A 16,467-nucleotide genomic window follows, 5' to 3' on the forward strand; every position below is an offset into this window, starting at 1 on the left:
ATTACTTAAATCCTGCAGCCCACCAGAATGTTGTCAAATAATAATAATAATAATAAAAAACCTCATTGCCTAAAATGAGCAGCAAGCCATCTTCTGCTCGATCTTGCAGACTGACTCACAGATGTTCTGCTCTTGTAATTTCTTCTGTCCGCTCTTTGGTTGAGGATCACCGTGGAGAGCTTTTTATTACTAGTTATAAATGGGCTATTTTGCTCTTCAGAAAAAAGAAAAAAAACAAGGAAAAATATTGTGCCTTTTTTTCCTACAGGAAGGATGTTTTAACATCATACTGAAAGGTTATACTGCCACCTTGTGGCATATTTCTGTAAACCATACACCTGCTGTTCCAATTCTCTTGACCACGACAGACTGTGCTTTAATACACGTTGCTGTACTTATACTGTGGCACAGCGCAGTGAACTTCTATTTGGGAAGTGATACACTACCAGTCAAGCTTGTTCATGGACAGTAAAGCCAATATGTTTTTCAATTCCTAATACTATTAAAAAAAAAAGAAAGAAAAAGCAAGAGAGTGTTTTATATCCCAAATGTTGGGGTGTATGAATGCGATCAGTCCAGCTGGGACTTGCAGTACACTTCGAAGAGACTGGCCGCAGAGTATATGCGGTAGAAGATGCCCAAAGGCAGGCAGAAGGTGACCACCGTCGCCCAGAGGATGAAGCCATAGAAATTCAGTTCTGTTTCACTGACCAGATGGGGACGGGCTCCGTAAGCACAGAGGATCCACACCTGCAAAGAAAACAGCAGAAACAGTGTCTCCAGCAAACAAACAAACCAGAAACAACACAGCAGAACTGAAACAGGGGCTCCAGCAAACAAACAAACCAGAAACAACACAGCAGAACTGAAACAGTGTCTCCAGCAAACAAACAAACCAGAAACAACACAGCAGAACTGAAACAGTGTCTCCAGCAAACAAACAAACCAGAAACAACACAGCAGAACTGAAACAATGTATCAGCAAACAAACAAACCAGAAACAACACAGCAGAACTGAAACAGTGTCTCCAGCAAACAAACAAACCAGAAACAACACAGCAGAACTGAAACAGTGTCTCCAGCAAACAAACAAACCAGAAACAACACAGCAGAACTGAAACAGTGTCTCCAGCAAACAAACAAACCAGAAACAACACAGCAGAACTGAAACAGGGGCTCCAACAAACAAACCAGAAACAACACAGCAGAACTGAAACAGTGTCTCCAGCAAACAAACAAACCAGAAACATTACTGTGATGACAAACTATAGCAATGTTCAAAAACATGCAAGAGATATACATGCATTTACAGTTTTACTTTTAATAATAGAATCTGGTAGATTAACTTACAGCTATGTTACAGAGAAGTAAGAAGACTAAGATGTTTTGCATGATCTTCGCTCTGCCACGTCTTCTGGAGGTGAACAAGAAGGGCTTTTGAAATGCTGCTGTTCCCATGCGAGGAAAATCTTACATCTTGGGGACTCTGCTCTTTTCATCTTCATCGATCTGCACTTGCGTGCTGCTCTCCATTGTTGACCAGACAGCACACTGGCTTTCACTGTCAAAGGATTTGTTTAAGGTCCCTGCGAGTTTAAACTGAGCAGTGGGGTGTTGGGAAATGGAGTGTCTCTCATCAGGCCCAGAGAACAGCGCCTTGGTGATAAACAGGTTCTGCCCCAACACCTGGAGTGTTTTAAAGAGGGAGAAGACCAGATCCAGACTGTTCAGAGACCACGAGGATCCAGTGAAGACGATGGCAGTCATTGAAAAAATGCAAACGGCCAGAGGACCACAAGAGCAGCCCAGCAGGAGAGCCACATCCATGTTTCTCATCACATTTTCGGTCCTGAAGGTGAAGGACGGTCTCTTCTGCAGCCTGGAGATGAGTGTCCCAGTGCAGGAAGACAGAAGCATCAAGCAGAGAATAATCAGGCTTAAGGTGTAGTAGATCTGCAGAGTATGAGGAAGGGTGTCCTTGGCTTTGAAGAAGACGCCGAACACGCTCATGCAACCAAAGGTGGCGGAGAGGACCAGAGCGCCCAAGAGCAGCCCTGGGGAGATGGCACTGATGCGGAAGGCCTGCTGCCTTTTCCTCACCTGGGGTCCAAGGCTGCTGGGAACTCTACCCAAGTTCTTTCACAGCACATACAGCATCGTGGAGGAGAAGAGGCTGAACTCAATGTTGAATGGGTGCAGGTGGGCAGCTCCATCGCGGAAGATGTGGCAAAGGTCTGTGGTGCAGGCACAGCTGTTTGACAGAGCTGCTGGAAACAAAATGAGAAAATGAATTATATATCTCGCTCATATATATATATATATATATATATATATATATATATATATATATATATATATATATATATATATATATATATCAATGTAGATATACAGTACAAGTGCTGTTGTATAAAGCTGTGTCAGCGCTGGTTACTTGTGTTGTGTGTTGAGTCCTGCTGCTCCTCCGTGTAGATGCTCCTGAGTTCCTTGAGCTGCTTGGTGGACTCGTCCAGCACCACGTTCATCCAGAGCAGCAGGTTCATGGCCAAAGAGTTCATCAAACCGACCCTGTGGAAGGCAAGGCAAAGCTTAACCTGGGGCATTCTTTAAAACAAGACAGGCCTTTCTGCTTCCATTCTCTCTTGTGTCCTTCTACCCTTCAAATCTCATCCAGCTCACCAATTCACCTCTATCGTGCGCCCACCCCACAGACATGAGCATAATGTAGCACCCTACTGTATGTGCTATTAAAACCCTTTCAAAGAGCGTCTCAAGGGTACGTATTCAGTATGTCTGTTTAACCTCAAATGAACGAAACTGCTGTACCTATGTGACACTGAAAACAGCTTGCACCAGGGGAAGGCTATCATCAGGGGGGATGTGCAGTGCAGGATCTCCTTGTAGTATCCAAAGGAGAAGCAGTCCAAGATGAGTGTGGCCAGGGCAAAGACAGCCAGCCCAGCTGCTGAGGGGTGACAGAGCTCTGGGTCAATACAGTGGTCTTGGCGGTCCTTACAGCTGACTCAATGCAATTGAGGCCCCATGTGATCAACAACTGCTAAAGACTGCAGTTACGCCCGCTCAGAATCCACCAAACGCTGCAGAAAACATTTTACTTTTAAGTAACTGTCACTAAAACAGTAACATGGAAACTGCCCAATTCTACTGTAAATCTCTGTAGGAGTCTGGCTGCTGTGAGCTCCAGTCTCCAGGGCAATCAGTAACTCATCTGTCACAAGCAACATCAACAGAATAGATACAGAAATTTATTTTCCACATTTCCAAGTATTTCCATCTCCCATCAATCATGACATCATGGTGAAGAAATCAATATAGGAAAATGCACGTAACAGCCTATGAAACATCTTGTACCAGATCTGGCAGGAATTAGAAGGTTGCTTCATGGATCAGGTTGTGCTGTGTTTATTACATATCTTACTTAATGGTTAGAACATCACTGAGAATACAGTAAGTTGTAACTCAGTAGACCTATCCATTAACAAAATCATAACTTCAAATAATACCCTGATATGCGGTTAATACGAATTATATAAATCTATGGAGAAAGGCTATATTTGCATCCTGAGCCATTCGAAATAAAGGCACAACACCGCAGTAGTGACGTTATAATGGCATACTCCTCTAGAAGATTATACTTGACGGTCTCGTAGTTTATGACGCCACATAAACATGAGATTGAATTATTTTCCTGTAACTCACTGAAGTCCATCTCTCTTTCTCTCTCTCTCTCTCTCTCTCTCTCTCTCTCTCTCTCTCTCTCTCTCTCTCTCTCTCTCTCTCTCTCTATATATATATATATATATATATATAGAAAGAAACCCTAAATTAAACCATGCACATATAGAAGCATCACTTAGCTATTGGAATCACATGCTCATAAAGAGCACTTTTAGCAGGATTATTAGGGTTAACTGTATATAGAGCACTACACAACCCCCTACCCTTAGCCAGCTGGCTCCGGCATGATGGTCCACACTGAGTCTGTGCTTTTCTGTCTTCCTCAACTGCCAGCCAAAGCAGAGCATCCAGGCAGAGCTGGCTAGCATTAGGACCATGAGGAACCCGTGCACCTGGGGGCTGTGATGAAGGTGGTGGGACATTTCGGACAGGAGGATGGCACTGCCCAGGAGAGAGACCAGGATGAGGTGGAGGACAGAGAGGAGGGAGGCAGGCTTAGGGCTGCAGCCTTCCCGCCAGTCACCAGCCTCCGAGACGCTGGCCTTGAAACCGGATGACAGGCTGGAGTCTGGAGAGCTTAGAGCCCTCGGTTTCAGATGCTCTCCTGGGGGCTGATAGGAGGAGAGTGCTGGGGAATCCAGGACTGCCTGACTCACTGTCAGATACTGCATTAAACAAGGGTAGAAGCAGTAGGATGTTTCTCAGAACATTATCAATGAACACAGTTTCACATCTTTGTGTCAATATAATACCACCACGTATCGCATGTTCATTTTTGCATTGTTTATAGTGTCATCAGTGCCTATATGTGGTATCTAGTGTATTTTAGTTTTTTGTAACTTAGCACAGTGCCACCATGTGACCAGCAAGGATCCCAAACTGAAAATCCAATCTATATTTTCAGCAGAGCACCCCCTTAATGACCCCCAAATCAGTGCACCACAAAATACATTCAATTACATTCATTGTCTCCACCGAGGGTACCTGTTTTCAGTCTTTTTCCCTCTCTTACTGTATATTTGTTTTTGTATTTGTAAGGTTGCATTGGAAAGCTAAAACTATTGCAGTATTCTGTTATTGCCTATTTCCCACCCCTGTCAATCTAGAGGCTTTGGATTTGAAACATAATAACACATAGCTTTTACTTTCAAGCAAATATTTTAATATTTGAATTATGATTGTGCATGCAATTTTTTTCATTGGTTTAGTCACTTGAAAAAATAAGACAAGATATTCTAATAAAATGTAAAAGTTGCATCTATTAATGTGTTTTCCGATGTCATTATTAGCAGATGCAGTTACTCGCTGTGCTGTTCTGAGATCCACCACAGCAGAGGTTTTTAATACAGCTCCTGTCCTGTGCAGGTTGAAGGGAGGGACCCTGCAGAACTCATGAGGTAGTATATGTGTTGGACCCTCTCACTAACTTTGGGAAGTAACTTCACACTGAATTCCAGTTTATACAGCTCAAGAATGTCTCATGAAGAGGCCAGGCTTATTTCAACCAAGTTATGATTTCTTTCAGTGTATATTTCATACTCTCCAACATTTGATAAAGGGGCTTGAACAAGTACTGCTCCCAAGCCTAAGTACCTTGACTTTTAAACCCAGCCAAATCAAACATGTTCACAGACGAGGGGCTGTAGAGCAGAGACCCCAACGGTTCCCCAGGCACAAGAAATAACAGGAAGGCTGACATGATATTTACAACAGATCCCTCGCTGTGAGCTCATTTATGGTTGACATTTTGCTTGTGTGAGAGAACAGCGTAATGTCAGATTTCTTTTGAATCGGGTAATGATGTGGTTTCCTTTGAGATTAAAATGTTCTCCGGTATAAAAGTCCCATTGCTTATTACTTAATTGACTTTGTTGTTGGGACTATCATCTGTGCATATTTTGTAACATAGTATAGTTACAAGTATAATTTCCATAAATGTCCGTATAATAAGTCAGGCGTATTGGTCTGTAGTTATCTGGTTCGTGTTTGTCTCCCTTTTTGAGGACCGGTATTACGTTTGCAATTCTCCAGTCTGTCGGTATATACGTGTCCAATATCAAATCAAATTAAATGCATTATAGATCACAGGTATTGCATTATCTGAACTATTATGTTAGAAAACAATTCCCGTACATAAAAACACATGGAGCGAAAAACAAAACAAAAACAACAACAACAAGTATAACAAATCTGAACCTGGCTGTCATACGCAATGCTCTCAAAGGTACCACGAAACGTTCCTGTGAGCGCAACTGAGGAAGTCAGCCCCCCCGGTCACTTCTTTAAAGTAACAAAAACGCTTATTCACTGTCGAACATGAACTACTTTGGATGTGTGATGACAGCAGTACAGGACACTGATTTTAGGGTTAGGGTTTTGGTGCAGGGAAGAGGATTATTCATTGTGTTATTAACAATAACATGATAGCCAATCAGAGTGCAGTGTCGTGACAGGAACTCTGCCTTTCACACACAGCCTGGTTACGCCGCAGTCATCCGGCCCTGGCTTGCAGGGTTTGCCCCACCGCCTGATCTGATTGGTTGTTTGTCTTCGTTGTGAGTGGCGGACACAGTGTTAGGCTGGCAAGGACGGTAGGGTTTTCATCGGCAGGTAGCAATCACACTGAGAGGTCAAGGTTTCTCTTGCAAAGCCGAACAGCAGCTTTAATTCCGTGGCAGTAAGTGATTGAGTTCATGTACAATTAGAAGCGTGTGTTTTGCTATGCATTCTCGGCTCCACCCGTGAAGTCGTTGTGTATCTACCGCATGTTTTTTTTGTGTTTGCATGTGATGTGACAACAAGGTGATTTAGGATATGGAAGTAAACTGCATGTGAGTTTACATTTAAAAAAAGACTTAAACCAAACAATTGCTTATGTTAATAAGAAAGAAGTGAGTGTGTGTAAAGTACCCTTCATTCCAAATATTCTAGCAACATGGACTATCGAATTACCTTACAGTCAGATATCACATAGTGCTGGTGTTTAGTTTGAAAATGAAGAGTTGACAATCAGCCGTCTTCTTAACCTTGTACTGCATTCACGTGTCATGTATTTGTTCCACTCACATAAACGCAAATAAATTAAACCCAACGTCTAGATCAAACGTAATAAACCGTTAGTAATCGTGATCCAGATATTATTAGTATGAGATATCTTTGAGGAGTTTTTAGTAATGCAGACCTGTGTATTTTGTAGTACGATGTGTATGTCTGTATTCCTGTGGCTCTCGATGCAAGGCCCGGTCGTTGTTTTGCAGTAAATGTCCGTTGTGCTATCGTAATACCAGCTACCAAGTGGTTTTGCAGAGTCGTTGGGCCGTCTTTCAGTGGTTTGATGTGGATCCAAAACTCACGCCTTCACAGATAAATTAAAAACAAAAACGGCATTATGCATTTTTCCAGCTTTTGATGGCTGGCCCTCGTTATCCCAGCCGCCTTAATCCAAGGCCTTTGACTTGCTTTCTGCAATTGAGTTGGTCGCAATGCGTTTGCAGTTCACTGAACAGCAGATTGACATTGCTGTCTCATTCCTTTCAGATTTACTAGTCAGAGGATGTCCAGTGATCTGCCGCTGAATATTGACATTAAAGAGCCAAGATGGGATCAGGGCACTTTTATGGGGCGAGCCAAACATTTCTTCACCGTGACAGACCCCCGAAATGTCTTTTTATCCAGCGAGGTCCTGGAGGATTCCAGGAGGATTGTGGAGAATTACAGGTGAGGGAGTTTCTAGTGTGAATAGTAGCAGTGCATGGCCAGTAAATGGACTAGCAGTAGACTTTCACTGTCTTGTCGGGTTGAAGTGATGCTACTATTGCATAGCAGTGTGAGCTGGGTGTTATTGGGAGTTTAATTAGACACTCCTGAGCACTTTACTCATACTGTGATTGGATTATAAAACTAGTATGCGATGGGACTGTTATTTACATTTCTTATGATTCTGGAGCACGCACTTTACTTGTGTAATAAACTCTACAATAATCAGTAATAGCAACTCATTTGAAAGGCATTTGAGTTGCTTTCACTGGATACCAGGTGCTCTCATTTCACAGAGGCTAATGTACACCCATTTCTCATCAGGGTGGGAATAGTGAGCCCAGGGCTAACGGAGGATGAGCTCTGGAGAGCGAAATACGTTTACGACTCTGCTTTTCACCCCGACACTGGGGAGAAGATGATTCTCGTAGGTCGGATGTCTGCTCAGGTACCAATGAACATGACAATCACTGGCTGCATGCTCACCTTTTACAGGTAAGGGCTGTGGAAGCAAGCCGTGGGACTTCAGCATGTTGCTTGTAAGACAAATATGTTGTTGTAATGTTGCAAAACCTGTTCACATTATTTTTTTCTTCTAACTTGCACTTCTAGTTTCTGTCAGTAGCTGGTTTTTGGTTTTAATTTTATATATGTATTCGTATTCCAAAGTGCATGCCCTAAAATATTCCATATACCTCAAATTGTAATTGTTTAAAACAAATATATATGTGTGTGTGTGTGTATGTTTCCCCTACGTTCTGTAAATAAACAGCAGCCCTTCTCCTTCTCGCCTCTCTTGCAGGTCAACTCCAGCGGTGGTGTTCTGGCAGTGGGTGAACCAGTCCTTCAACGCTGTCGTCAACTACACCAATCGCAGTGGAGACGCACCGATGACTGTCAAGTATGTGTCATGCAGCACAATATTTCTCTGCGGTTGTGTGTAAATATGAGTAGAAATTGTATTTTTCTAATTTGTCAATGGTTGTGTAATCGTACTGTGCAGGGATACTGGGTGTAAGTTAGAAGTTGTACATGTGACTGCCTTTCTCCTCAAACCGGCTGACACACAGACAATGGAAAATTGTGTTTTGTGTTTTGCAGCCAGCTGGGTGTGGCGTATGCAAGTGCCACCACTGGGGCAGTGGTTACTGCGTTGGGACTCAAATCACTTACCAAGGTACAGGGTGCTGCTGCGTCTCCCAGAGCTGAACGGGAATACAGCTTCCTAAACAAAGAATACCTCCATACCTGTACTGGAGGAACACCTGCTTTTAATCTATTTAATCATCCAAGCAATGATGATATCTGGTCATTTTAGTTTGTGTGTATCAGCTGAGAATACTAATGTACATTAGTATTGAAAGTTATGTATTTCAGTTTACTTAAATAATATGCAAGTGCAGTGGAATTATTAACACCTATGAAACATAAAATATTTGAGATAGAAGGAATGTAAAAGAAAGACATGCCTGTAGTTATTAAACTTTTTTTTTTTTTTTTCTCTATAGCATTTGCCAGCCATAATGGGACGGTTTGTCCCATTTGCTGCAGTGGCTGCTGCAAACTGCATCAATATTCCTTTTATGAGACAGAGGTGAGGAAACACAAAGCAATGAACACTAGAAATGGATCAATCCCCTTCCACTCTCCCTGGCTGCATGCCGCCTCTGATTTCTTTACACTCCATACCTCTCTATGGCTCTGCTTCTCATTAGTGTGTTTAGCCTACAGCTGCTGGCAGTGCAGTATCGCTACCTTTCTCTATCAGGCATCCCTTTGCCAGTCCCTTTTGCTAATGTTTGTTCTGATCAACCTTCATGTTAAACCATTGCTTTTTAGGTGCAGAAATCCAGTCCTTTGGGTCTGGAGTCCTTCAGGTTTCATTATTAAGTGACCTTGAAGGTTACATTGGTACAGTTTAGTAATTTCGGGTACAGGTGCACAGCTGCATTGGTGTAAATGCACTAGTGTTCACACAGTACTTGTTGGAGTGTAGAGTAGCATTAGATTGTGCACTGGGGCCACAGTTAAGGTTGCTCAGTATTTGGATTTTTCTTGAATGATTTGTACAGCTTGTTGTGGTTTAATAAATAGGATTGATTTGTAATCCCTCTTTAAAGAGAGCTAAAGTACGGGATCCCAGTGACTGACGAGGATGGCAAGCGACTGGGTGAATCGACCAGTGCAGCCCAACAGGCCATTGTTCAGGTGATCGTCTCCCGGATTGGCATGGCAGTGCCTGCTATGGGTAAGAGGCGCCCTCTGGTGGCTTTACACTAGTTTTGCATCTTCTCAGTTGCCGCCTTTGTGATAAGAGCAGTAGCACTAACGGTGGTCCACAAGTGACAGTATGTTGCAGCCTGCAAGTATGTAACATTGCGCGTGTCGACGGTGCAGAAAGGAGTTCTTTGGATTGAACTCTCTGGAATGTACTTTGTGGCTCTGAAAAGTTCACTACCTGATTTTTCTTGGATTCTTCACGGCTCAGATGTTTGTGCCGAGTGTGTGAAGGTCTGGAATTGCAGCAGTTGGCTTTGTTCCCAGCAAATTTTAAAAAAATAAATAAATAATTAACATTCAGAAACAGGAAGGTCCAGTGCAGTGGTGCCCAGCGAGGGCTGTGTAAGCCCAGATATTTGTTAGAGCGATAACCTTAAGGGCTCAATCAGAGCTGGATTCAGTATTAATCAGGTTAGTGTTTAATTGATAAGGACCGGAGTTGTGGCCCTCTGCTGTCGCGGGTCAGGTCGGGGGGTTCCTTTCATATAGGAATGAAGTCTCAGAAGGACGGGGTGCTCTTTGTGTAGTGCTGTACTGACACTGGTTTTCTTTCTGTTAGCGATCCCTCCTGTAATCATGAATGCACTGGAGAAGAGAGCTTTCCTAAAGGTAAGTGGATTCAGCCAGCAGGCTTTGATTGCTGGACACAAACCCTTTACTGCAGGTAATACTAGATTCACAGTTATTACATCACCACTAAAAAACAAGCTAACGAAAACATTGCCCCAAAACAGCTGCATGACCTCTAGCCCCCACGCTGAGATGAGCTGGGCCCAGCACCGGACTCGCTGCTCCGAGTCACACTCTGGCACCTGCCGGCTGTACTCCAATCTGGACACGTTATCTTTACATGCATGCCCTAAGAGGGTCTGGGGATTTGCACAAGCGTTGAAAATGAAGCCAGACAAGAAGTTGTTCCTGCAACTCTTGTAAGCAGTAAAAGTTTCAGTTGTGCCCGATTCTTCTCATTCCAGCGCTATCCGGTTTTCAGTGCTCCCATTCAAGTGGGCCTGGTTGGGTTCTGGTAAGTATGCTTTGATAAAATCTCCATCAGTCCATTTCCATTCCTAACAGTTTCTGATCTTGCCTGGTGAGCATTTGCATGAAGATCATTTTAAGTTATATTGAAAAAAACTGTTAGAAAGCAGAAAGATAAGGCAAGTAACATTTGATACGAAGTCCAGCGTTTTAGCGGTTGCAGCAAGCAGTGTGTGAAATTGTAAATGTGAAATGTGCTTAGCCCAGGTGTGCTCTTGTGTTTCAGCTTGGTTTTTGCCACTCCTCTCTGCTGTGCCCTTTTCCCACAAAAGAGGTAGGTTAAACAGCAGGCACATTCACTGAGGGCATTCTTTGTAATGAAATTGAGGGGAATGTCATGTTATCTCGTGCAGCTGTGTGCACATAGAGTAAGCATGTCCCACTGGTCCACAGTGTAGAACATGCCACACAGTATAAAGCAAGACATCTACAGGCTGCAGCTTTCTGTGTATCCATGCAGAGGATAAAATCCTTTTTAGACATTTATGCTTCACCTGCAAACCCTGCGCTGCAGCCAGAGTTCCAGTATTTTCTGTGAATAAACTGGATAGAATGAGAAGTCATACCAGTATTGTACTGTACAGAACGTGCCTGTGAGGTTTGTGAAGGGGAAACTCTGCAAGCCTGGGCTTGATGGCAGATGCAGAGCCCTCAGTGAGCAGGTCTCGTGTACTGTACAGGTACGAGGCAGCGGAACATCTCTGTCTTACCCAGTCTGTCCTTGTCTTCTAATTCCAGCTCCATGAAGGTTAGCAGCCTGGAAGCAGAGCTGCAGGCCCAGATCCACGAGAGAAGCCCTCACACAGCAGTGGTGTACTTCAACAAGGGCCTGTAGAGCCCAGAACAGGGATCCACACTTGCCCACATAGGGCTACAACAGACCTTTTATTATTATTATTATTATTATTATTATTATTATTATTATTATTATTATTATTATTTAACCAGGAGAACCTCAGTGAGATAGATATTATACATCTTTTCCACACACATCCTGGGAGACACACACTGCCACAGCATGCCAACGTTCAAATCGCAACACATTTTAACCCTTTCAGTCCTGAATTACTTTTGTCGAGCTGCTGAACAATGCGAAACCATATATGATTCAAATTATTATATAATTCAAAAAGGACCTTGTTTATTGAGTGTATGAGAACGGGACAAAAAATATATATTTTACATATATTTTACACATTTTGGCAAATGGGAGTTTAAACCTTTATAGTCCATCTATTCAGATGCATCGGGTCCAATTTATTTTCACACGCGCTGTTTATTTTAACTTGCTGTTTTTAAAGTGTTTTTTTTTTTTATCTCCAGCCAAGCCCCACCCCTTGTTCACTGTATTTTTCACATACCTCTTTATAGACGTGAATACTGATAAATCCTCTCCTGATCACTCGTTTTATCACCAAACTCCTCAATAATGCGATCCAAGTCATTATTTTATTCTATAACATCTCCAAAAAACTCTGCAAGTGTGATATTCTTTGGGCGCTGGATGCAGAAGCAGCTACCTCCTTTGTTATGTCTGTGTCATCTCTGTAATGCATGGGCCTATGAGATATGCCCTTTTTTTCGGTTTCATTCTTGACTTTTTCCAGGGAAAACGTGACTTGAGACCTGTGCTGGATGTCTTAATGGTGATGTCGGATAGGGGCCGACATTGGACTGGAAAGGGAAAATAGTAATGTAGGACCTGGTCGACATCGGAGCGCAAAGGGTTAAAGTCCTGTCAGTACTTTAAGAACTCTAAACGGTGCTGAGGTAAGCACTGAAAGGGTTAAGATGCAAAAACATGACATTGTGTGCTACGATAAGGAGCCGCTTGATGTTTAGGGTACATGCAATGGGTGCAGTACCTACACTAATTAAAGTGTCCGTGTGACTCAGACCGCTGAGCCTGTCTGTTTCAGTGTGTGTCCTTGGGGTTTATATGTGACCTGAGAGAAATAGCTACCAGTAAGACTTGCTTTGTGAGTTATAGATGAATATCCTAAAGACTTAAGACCTTTACCAAACACATGTTTGCATTTTGAAACCAAAACCTTACCTTTAAGAGCTAAGAAACTGCAGCCCACACCCTGTCTGCAGCCTCCAGTGGCTCTCTCTGTTCCAATCCTCCACCATGCGCAGATTGCAAAGTCTGTTCATGTTACAGAGCAGCACAGAGTGAAAGAAGTTATCATTTTTTCATTAACAACCACTGAGGTGGAATTGGTGTCTGATAAAAACAAAAAAAGATTGATTCCACGGCCTGACCGAATCAAAAAAAAAAAAACCCTGCAATATCTTTAACACCCCTCCCTCCCAAAAACATGCAAATAAAGCAGCAGCAGAGATGGATTTGTGTGGCCGGAGCATTTAAGAAGGAAGCCCTGTACACACGTGTTAGGGGGAGCTCGGGGGCAGGGTGCTGCGCTGTTTGAAGTTGCAGTAGTAAAACCAAAGCATGTCTGTGCCCTGGTCTGCTCCATCAGTCTGTATTGCTTTCTTGTTGAGATTTCATTATGAGCGCAGAAGCAGAAACACTAGAGTCCAGAACATGCTTTAGAATCGTACTCTAATGAAATGCACACAGGACTGCGCTCCCTGGAAAACGCTGGCATGGTCATAGTTTTTTTTTTTTTTGTACACTGATGCACTTTTAGTATTACACTTCTGCCCATAATGTTTCCAGCAGTGGCCTATTAGGTCGTAGTTTTTTACCTTTTGCATTGCAGGCCAGTGCTGTAAAGTACTGACAGTTATAATAAAGTAAGGCTATGCAATCCAGTCAAAGATAATGGCATGTATTAGTGCTGTTCCAGACTTGCTCGGGTGGGGTTACGCTTGGTGTAACATCATTTTCTTGAAATAAAGGTGTAGAGCATCATTACAAATAAGAGTGTGTGTGTGTGTATGTATATATATATATATATATATATATATATATATATATATATATATATATATAAAATGTGTGTGTGTGTATTTGAGCAATCAACGTTGGTAAAATCAACTAATCATCTGAAGCTATTTTTTAAAAAGAATTCTAAAATGGAGCAGGACATTTCAAGCACTATTCTCAAACGAGAAAGCTATGTTTTGTACTAGTGTGTTTTGAATACCCTTTTCCATTGTGGGATTTTAATTTGTGAATATGACAAAAAAAGCAACATATTTCTTGAGTTTTACAAAACCTTGGTATGTTCGCATGTCACCTCTCTCGGTAATAGTGCCCGTTATTTAAATTGCTAAGTACAATCAAAAGAGCTATGCTCTGTATGAGTGTGCCTGATGCCTGTGCTGCAGCCTGTTCCACCTTTCCATTGAGCAGATGAAACACACACCAGTATCCATTTAGCTCTGGTTTCATGTTGGTGCTAGCGCTATGTTTTCCTGCACTATGTATATGGGTTATATAGCTTGCAGTCATGTAGATGTGGGCTTGCTTTTATTTGAAAATAAATCACATAACATGGTAAAGAGTGTGTTTGACTTGCTTGTAATGATTTCTGCAGGATGACGTCTTCCTCAGTATTTAGGAACCTGCCAAAGGGTTGCTTCCCTTTTCCAGCAGAGAAGAAAGAAAAACCAATAAGCACAAATGCGGTTTTTCTGAAGCCTCTTTTTTTGTTTTAGGAATTTGAATGAATGCAGCCTCGTTTGAAACGGCATTAGTAAACTGCACAGATATACTTCATGTGGATTTCATTTAGCTTTTTTATATGTTTAAAAATCTGCACCACATCTGTATGGAACGTTGCTTTGTTTTGAAACGTTGTTCTTTTTAAGTAATAAAGAATGCAGATGTGTTCTCGTGTTGCACCTCTGTTTTAATAGATTGCTGGGCTGTTGGGGAACTGATTCCAATAATGGAAATAATTGTATTATAAAGTATTCAGTGTGCGCTATTACAACCCTAACCCTTTATTTGTGTACATTTTTTTTTTTTTACATTTTCTTTTTGAAAATGTACTTAATAAAACATTGTGTTGAATTTGTGCAACTGGATTTCATGCGATTATGTTTTTCTCATGGCGCTGGAAAACGTGTCCATTTTGAAAACCTGCATGAAGAGAGACCTCTAGCCAGTGCTCTTCTGTGGTTTCGCCTACCTGAAGACCCTCAGATTTTATAAGCAGAAATGACATCCCATTGTGATACTTTGATTCATTTGGAGACTCATTCCGGCTACACTATATTTAAAGAGGAGTAACAATCAAAGAACATTGCCGCACAATGGGGCTATTCTACAAGAGTGATTTACTATACTTGCTAAATCACCACAATCAAGCTAGTGGAGGGTTTCTGATGTCTACTCTTGTGTTAGAATAAACCAGTGGCTAACCTTTCACCCAGTCCATGGCTTGCCATGTGTTTGATTACTGAAGACTTATCAGTGGAACAACTGTTACATTCTCAAGGATTGGCCCAATGGAGAATTGAGTTGCCTGTAATAACCACCCTGTCCTCTAATGTTAGCTGATAGATGACCTTACAGTGTAATCAGCATCGATATACAAGCAGATACACTATATAAATGCAAAGAAAACCACAATGCTTCAGAACGTACGGAACACCAACTAACACATGGAAAGTGCATTTTATTAGATTATTATTATTATTATTATTATTATTATTATTATTAGCAGCTCTATTATTACGATACTGGTATGAAGGGCCAGCTCTAGTCTTGGATGTTGTAAGAAACTGCCACAATATCCTAGTAAAGCTAGACAAGCTTCAAAAGCTTTGCTGAGACTCCTGCTCGTGCCTTGTATTGTCATCTACTGCTGGCAGTGTGTTTGTAAACTTATAAAGTTAATTAACTCTTGATTCTTGGTTGTTTCACACACTCTTCTTTCTATCAACGGTGTTTCTGACTGCATATTGGCCGATTGTTTTATTTGCCTTGTAATTCAAGTAATCATGCATGACTGATGTTTAAATCTGCTGTTGTGTTTTCAGATGCTGGGTTTCTTAGTTGCTGTATCATTCCTTGCAAGGTTTGCGTACGGTAAGAATTCTGATTAGGAAATACAATAAGTCATTTATTCAATTTGTGAGTTTTTGTTTCTTCTTGAAAATGTCAATTTTCCCCAACTCACAAGACTGATATTCTTAGTTTTTATTTTATCGAAATGACAAAATAAATAAAGCTTAATAAAACCCCATTACCCATTCACTTTAAGGACAAGTGTAACTAGTTCCAGATAATAAATGCATGTATCAATGGCTTTGTTCTGAAATGTTCTTGCCCAACAAATCCATCTCAGTTGCCTGCTTTGTATTTTTGTGTTATATGGAAATTCATGGGCTTAGACTGATATGATTTTGCCATGCACTGGTACTGTGGCATGGGTACAGTAAATGTCCCTTACTTTGTTACGAACAAAACATGAAGTTTAACCCTAACCACTGTGTGTGTCGCTGAGATCTCCAGCTGCTGAGGTGTGCTATGATAGACTGGGCTGCTTCCCAGATGTATATATCCTAACCTGTGTGTGTGTCACTGTGAGTTGATTTGGAAACAGTCTTTACAAGGGGAAGGGTTGGTTTACTATTTGCTAAGTTATTACTTGACTGTACTTGAGTGACACCAGATGGGGAATGAACCATATGAAAAGATCCTTAAGAAGCACAGCTTGGAAACTAAAAGAACAGGGTTTTTGTGAGCCTGTCTACAGTATGGCAGCAAATCAGCGC

At 41.8% G+C, this 16,467-nt stretch overlaps 1 protein-coding gene and 1 pseudogene across 4 annotated transcripts; one reads left to right on the top strand and one right to left on the bottom strand.

Annotated features, from left to right (window-relative positions):
* Positions 1-570: 570 nt before the first annotated feature.
* LOC121325849 lies at positions 571-4,783 on the bottom strand (annotated as a pseudogene).
* Positions 4,784-6,199: 1,416 nt separating this feature from the next.
* LOC121325175 (sideroflexin-1-like) lies at positions 6,200-12,095 on the top strand. 4 transcript variants are annotated; one of them, XM_041267497.1, is made up of 11 exons: positions 6,447-6,530; positions 7,237-7,416; positions 7,780-7,950; positions 8,258-8,356; positions 8,557-8,632; positions 8,964-9,049; positions 9,576-9,703; positions 10,295-10,344; positions 10,710-10,759; positions 11,000-11,047; positions 11,512-12,095. In XM_041267497.1, the coding sequence occupies exons 1-11, from the start codon at positions 6,514-6,516 to the stop codon at positions 11,606-11,608; spliced, it is 1,002 nt and encodes a 333-aa protein (XP_041123431.1). In that variant the 5' UTR covers positions 6,447-6,513; the 3' UTR covers positions 11,609-12,095. The 4 variants fall into 4 exon arrangements, with proteins under 4 accessions (XP_041123430.1, XP_041123429.1, XP_041123432.1 ...); XM_041267498.1 differs by lacking the exons at positions 10,710-10,759; positions 11,000-11,047; positions 11,512-12,095 and adding an exon at positions 10,470-10,567 and having other exon boundaries at positions 6,441-6,530; XM_041267496.1 differs by lacking the exons at positions 6,447-6,530; positions 10,710-10,759; positions 11,000-11,047; positions 11,512-12,095 and adding an exon at positions 6,200-6,376 and having other exon boundaries at positions 10,295-10,703.
* The last annotated feature ends 4,372 nt before the right edge of the window (positions 12,096-16,467 follow it).

Source organism: Polyodon spathula, chromosome 13 (genome assembly GCF_017654505.1).
Source record: "Polyodon spathula isolate WHYD16114869_AA chromosome 13, ASM1765450v1, whole genome shotgun sequence".
Taxonomy (NCBI): domain Eukaryota; kingdom Metazoa; phylum Chordata; class Actinopteri; order Acipenseriformes; family Polyodontidae; genus Polyodon; species Polyodon spathula.

Coding starts and splice junctions, on each gene's coding strand:
- LOC121325175 (XM_041267495.1), top strand. Junction 8,357..8,556: donor GACGCACCGATGACTGTCAA/GTATGTGTCATG, acceptor TGTGTTTTGCAG/CCAGCTGGGTGTGGCGTATG. Junction 9,704..10,294: donor CATGGCAGTGCCTGCTATGG/GTAAGAGGCGCC, acceptor TCTTTCTGTTAG/CGATCCCTCCTGTAATCATG.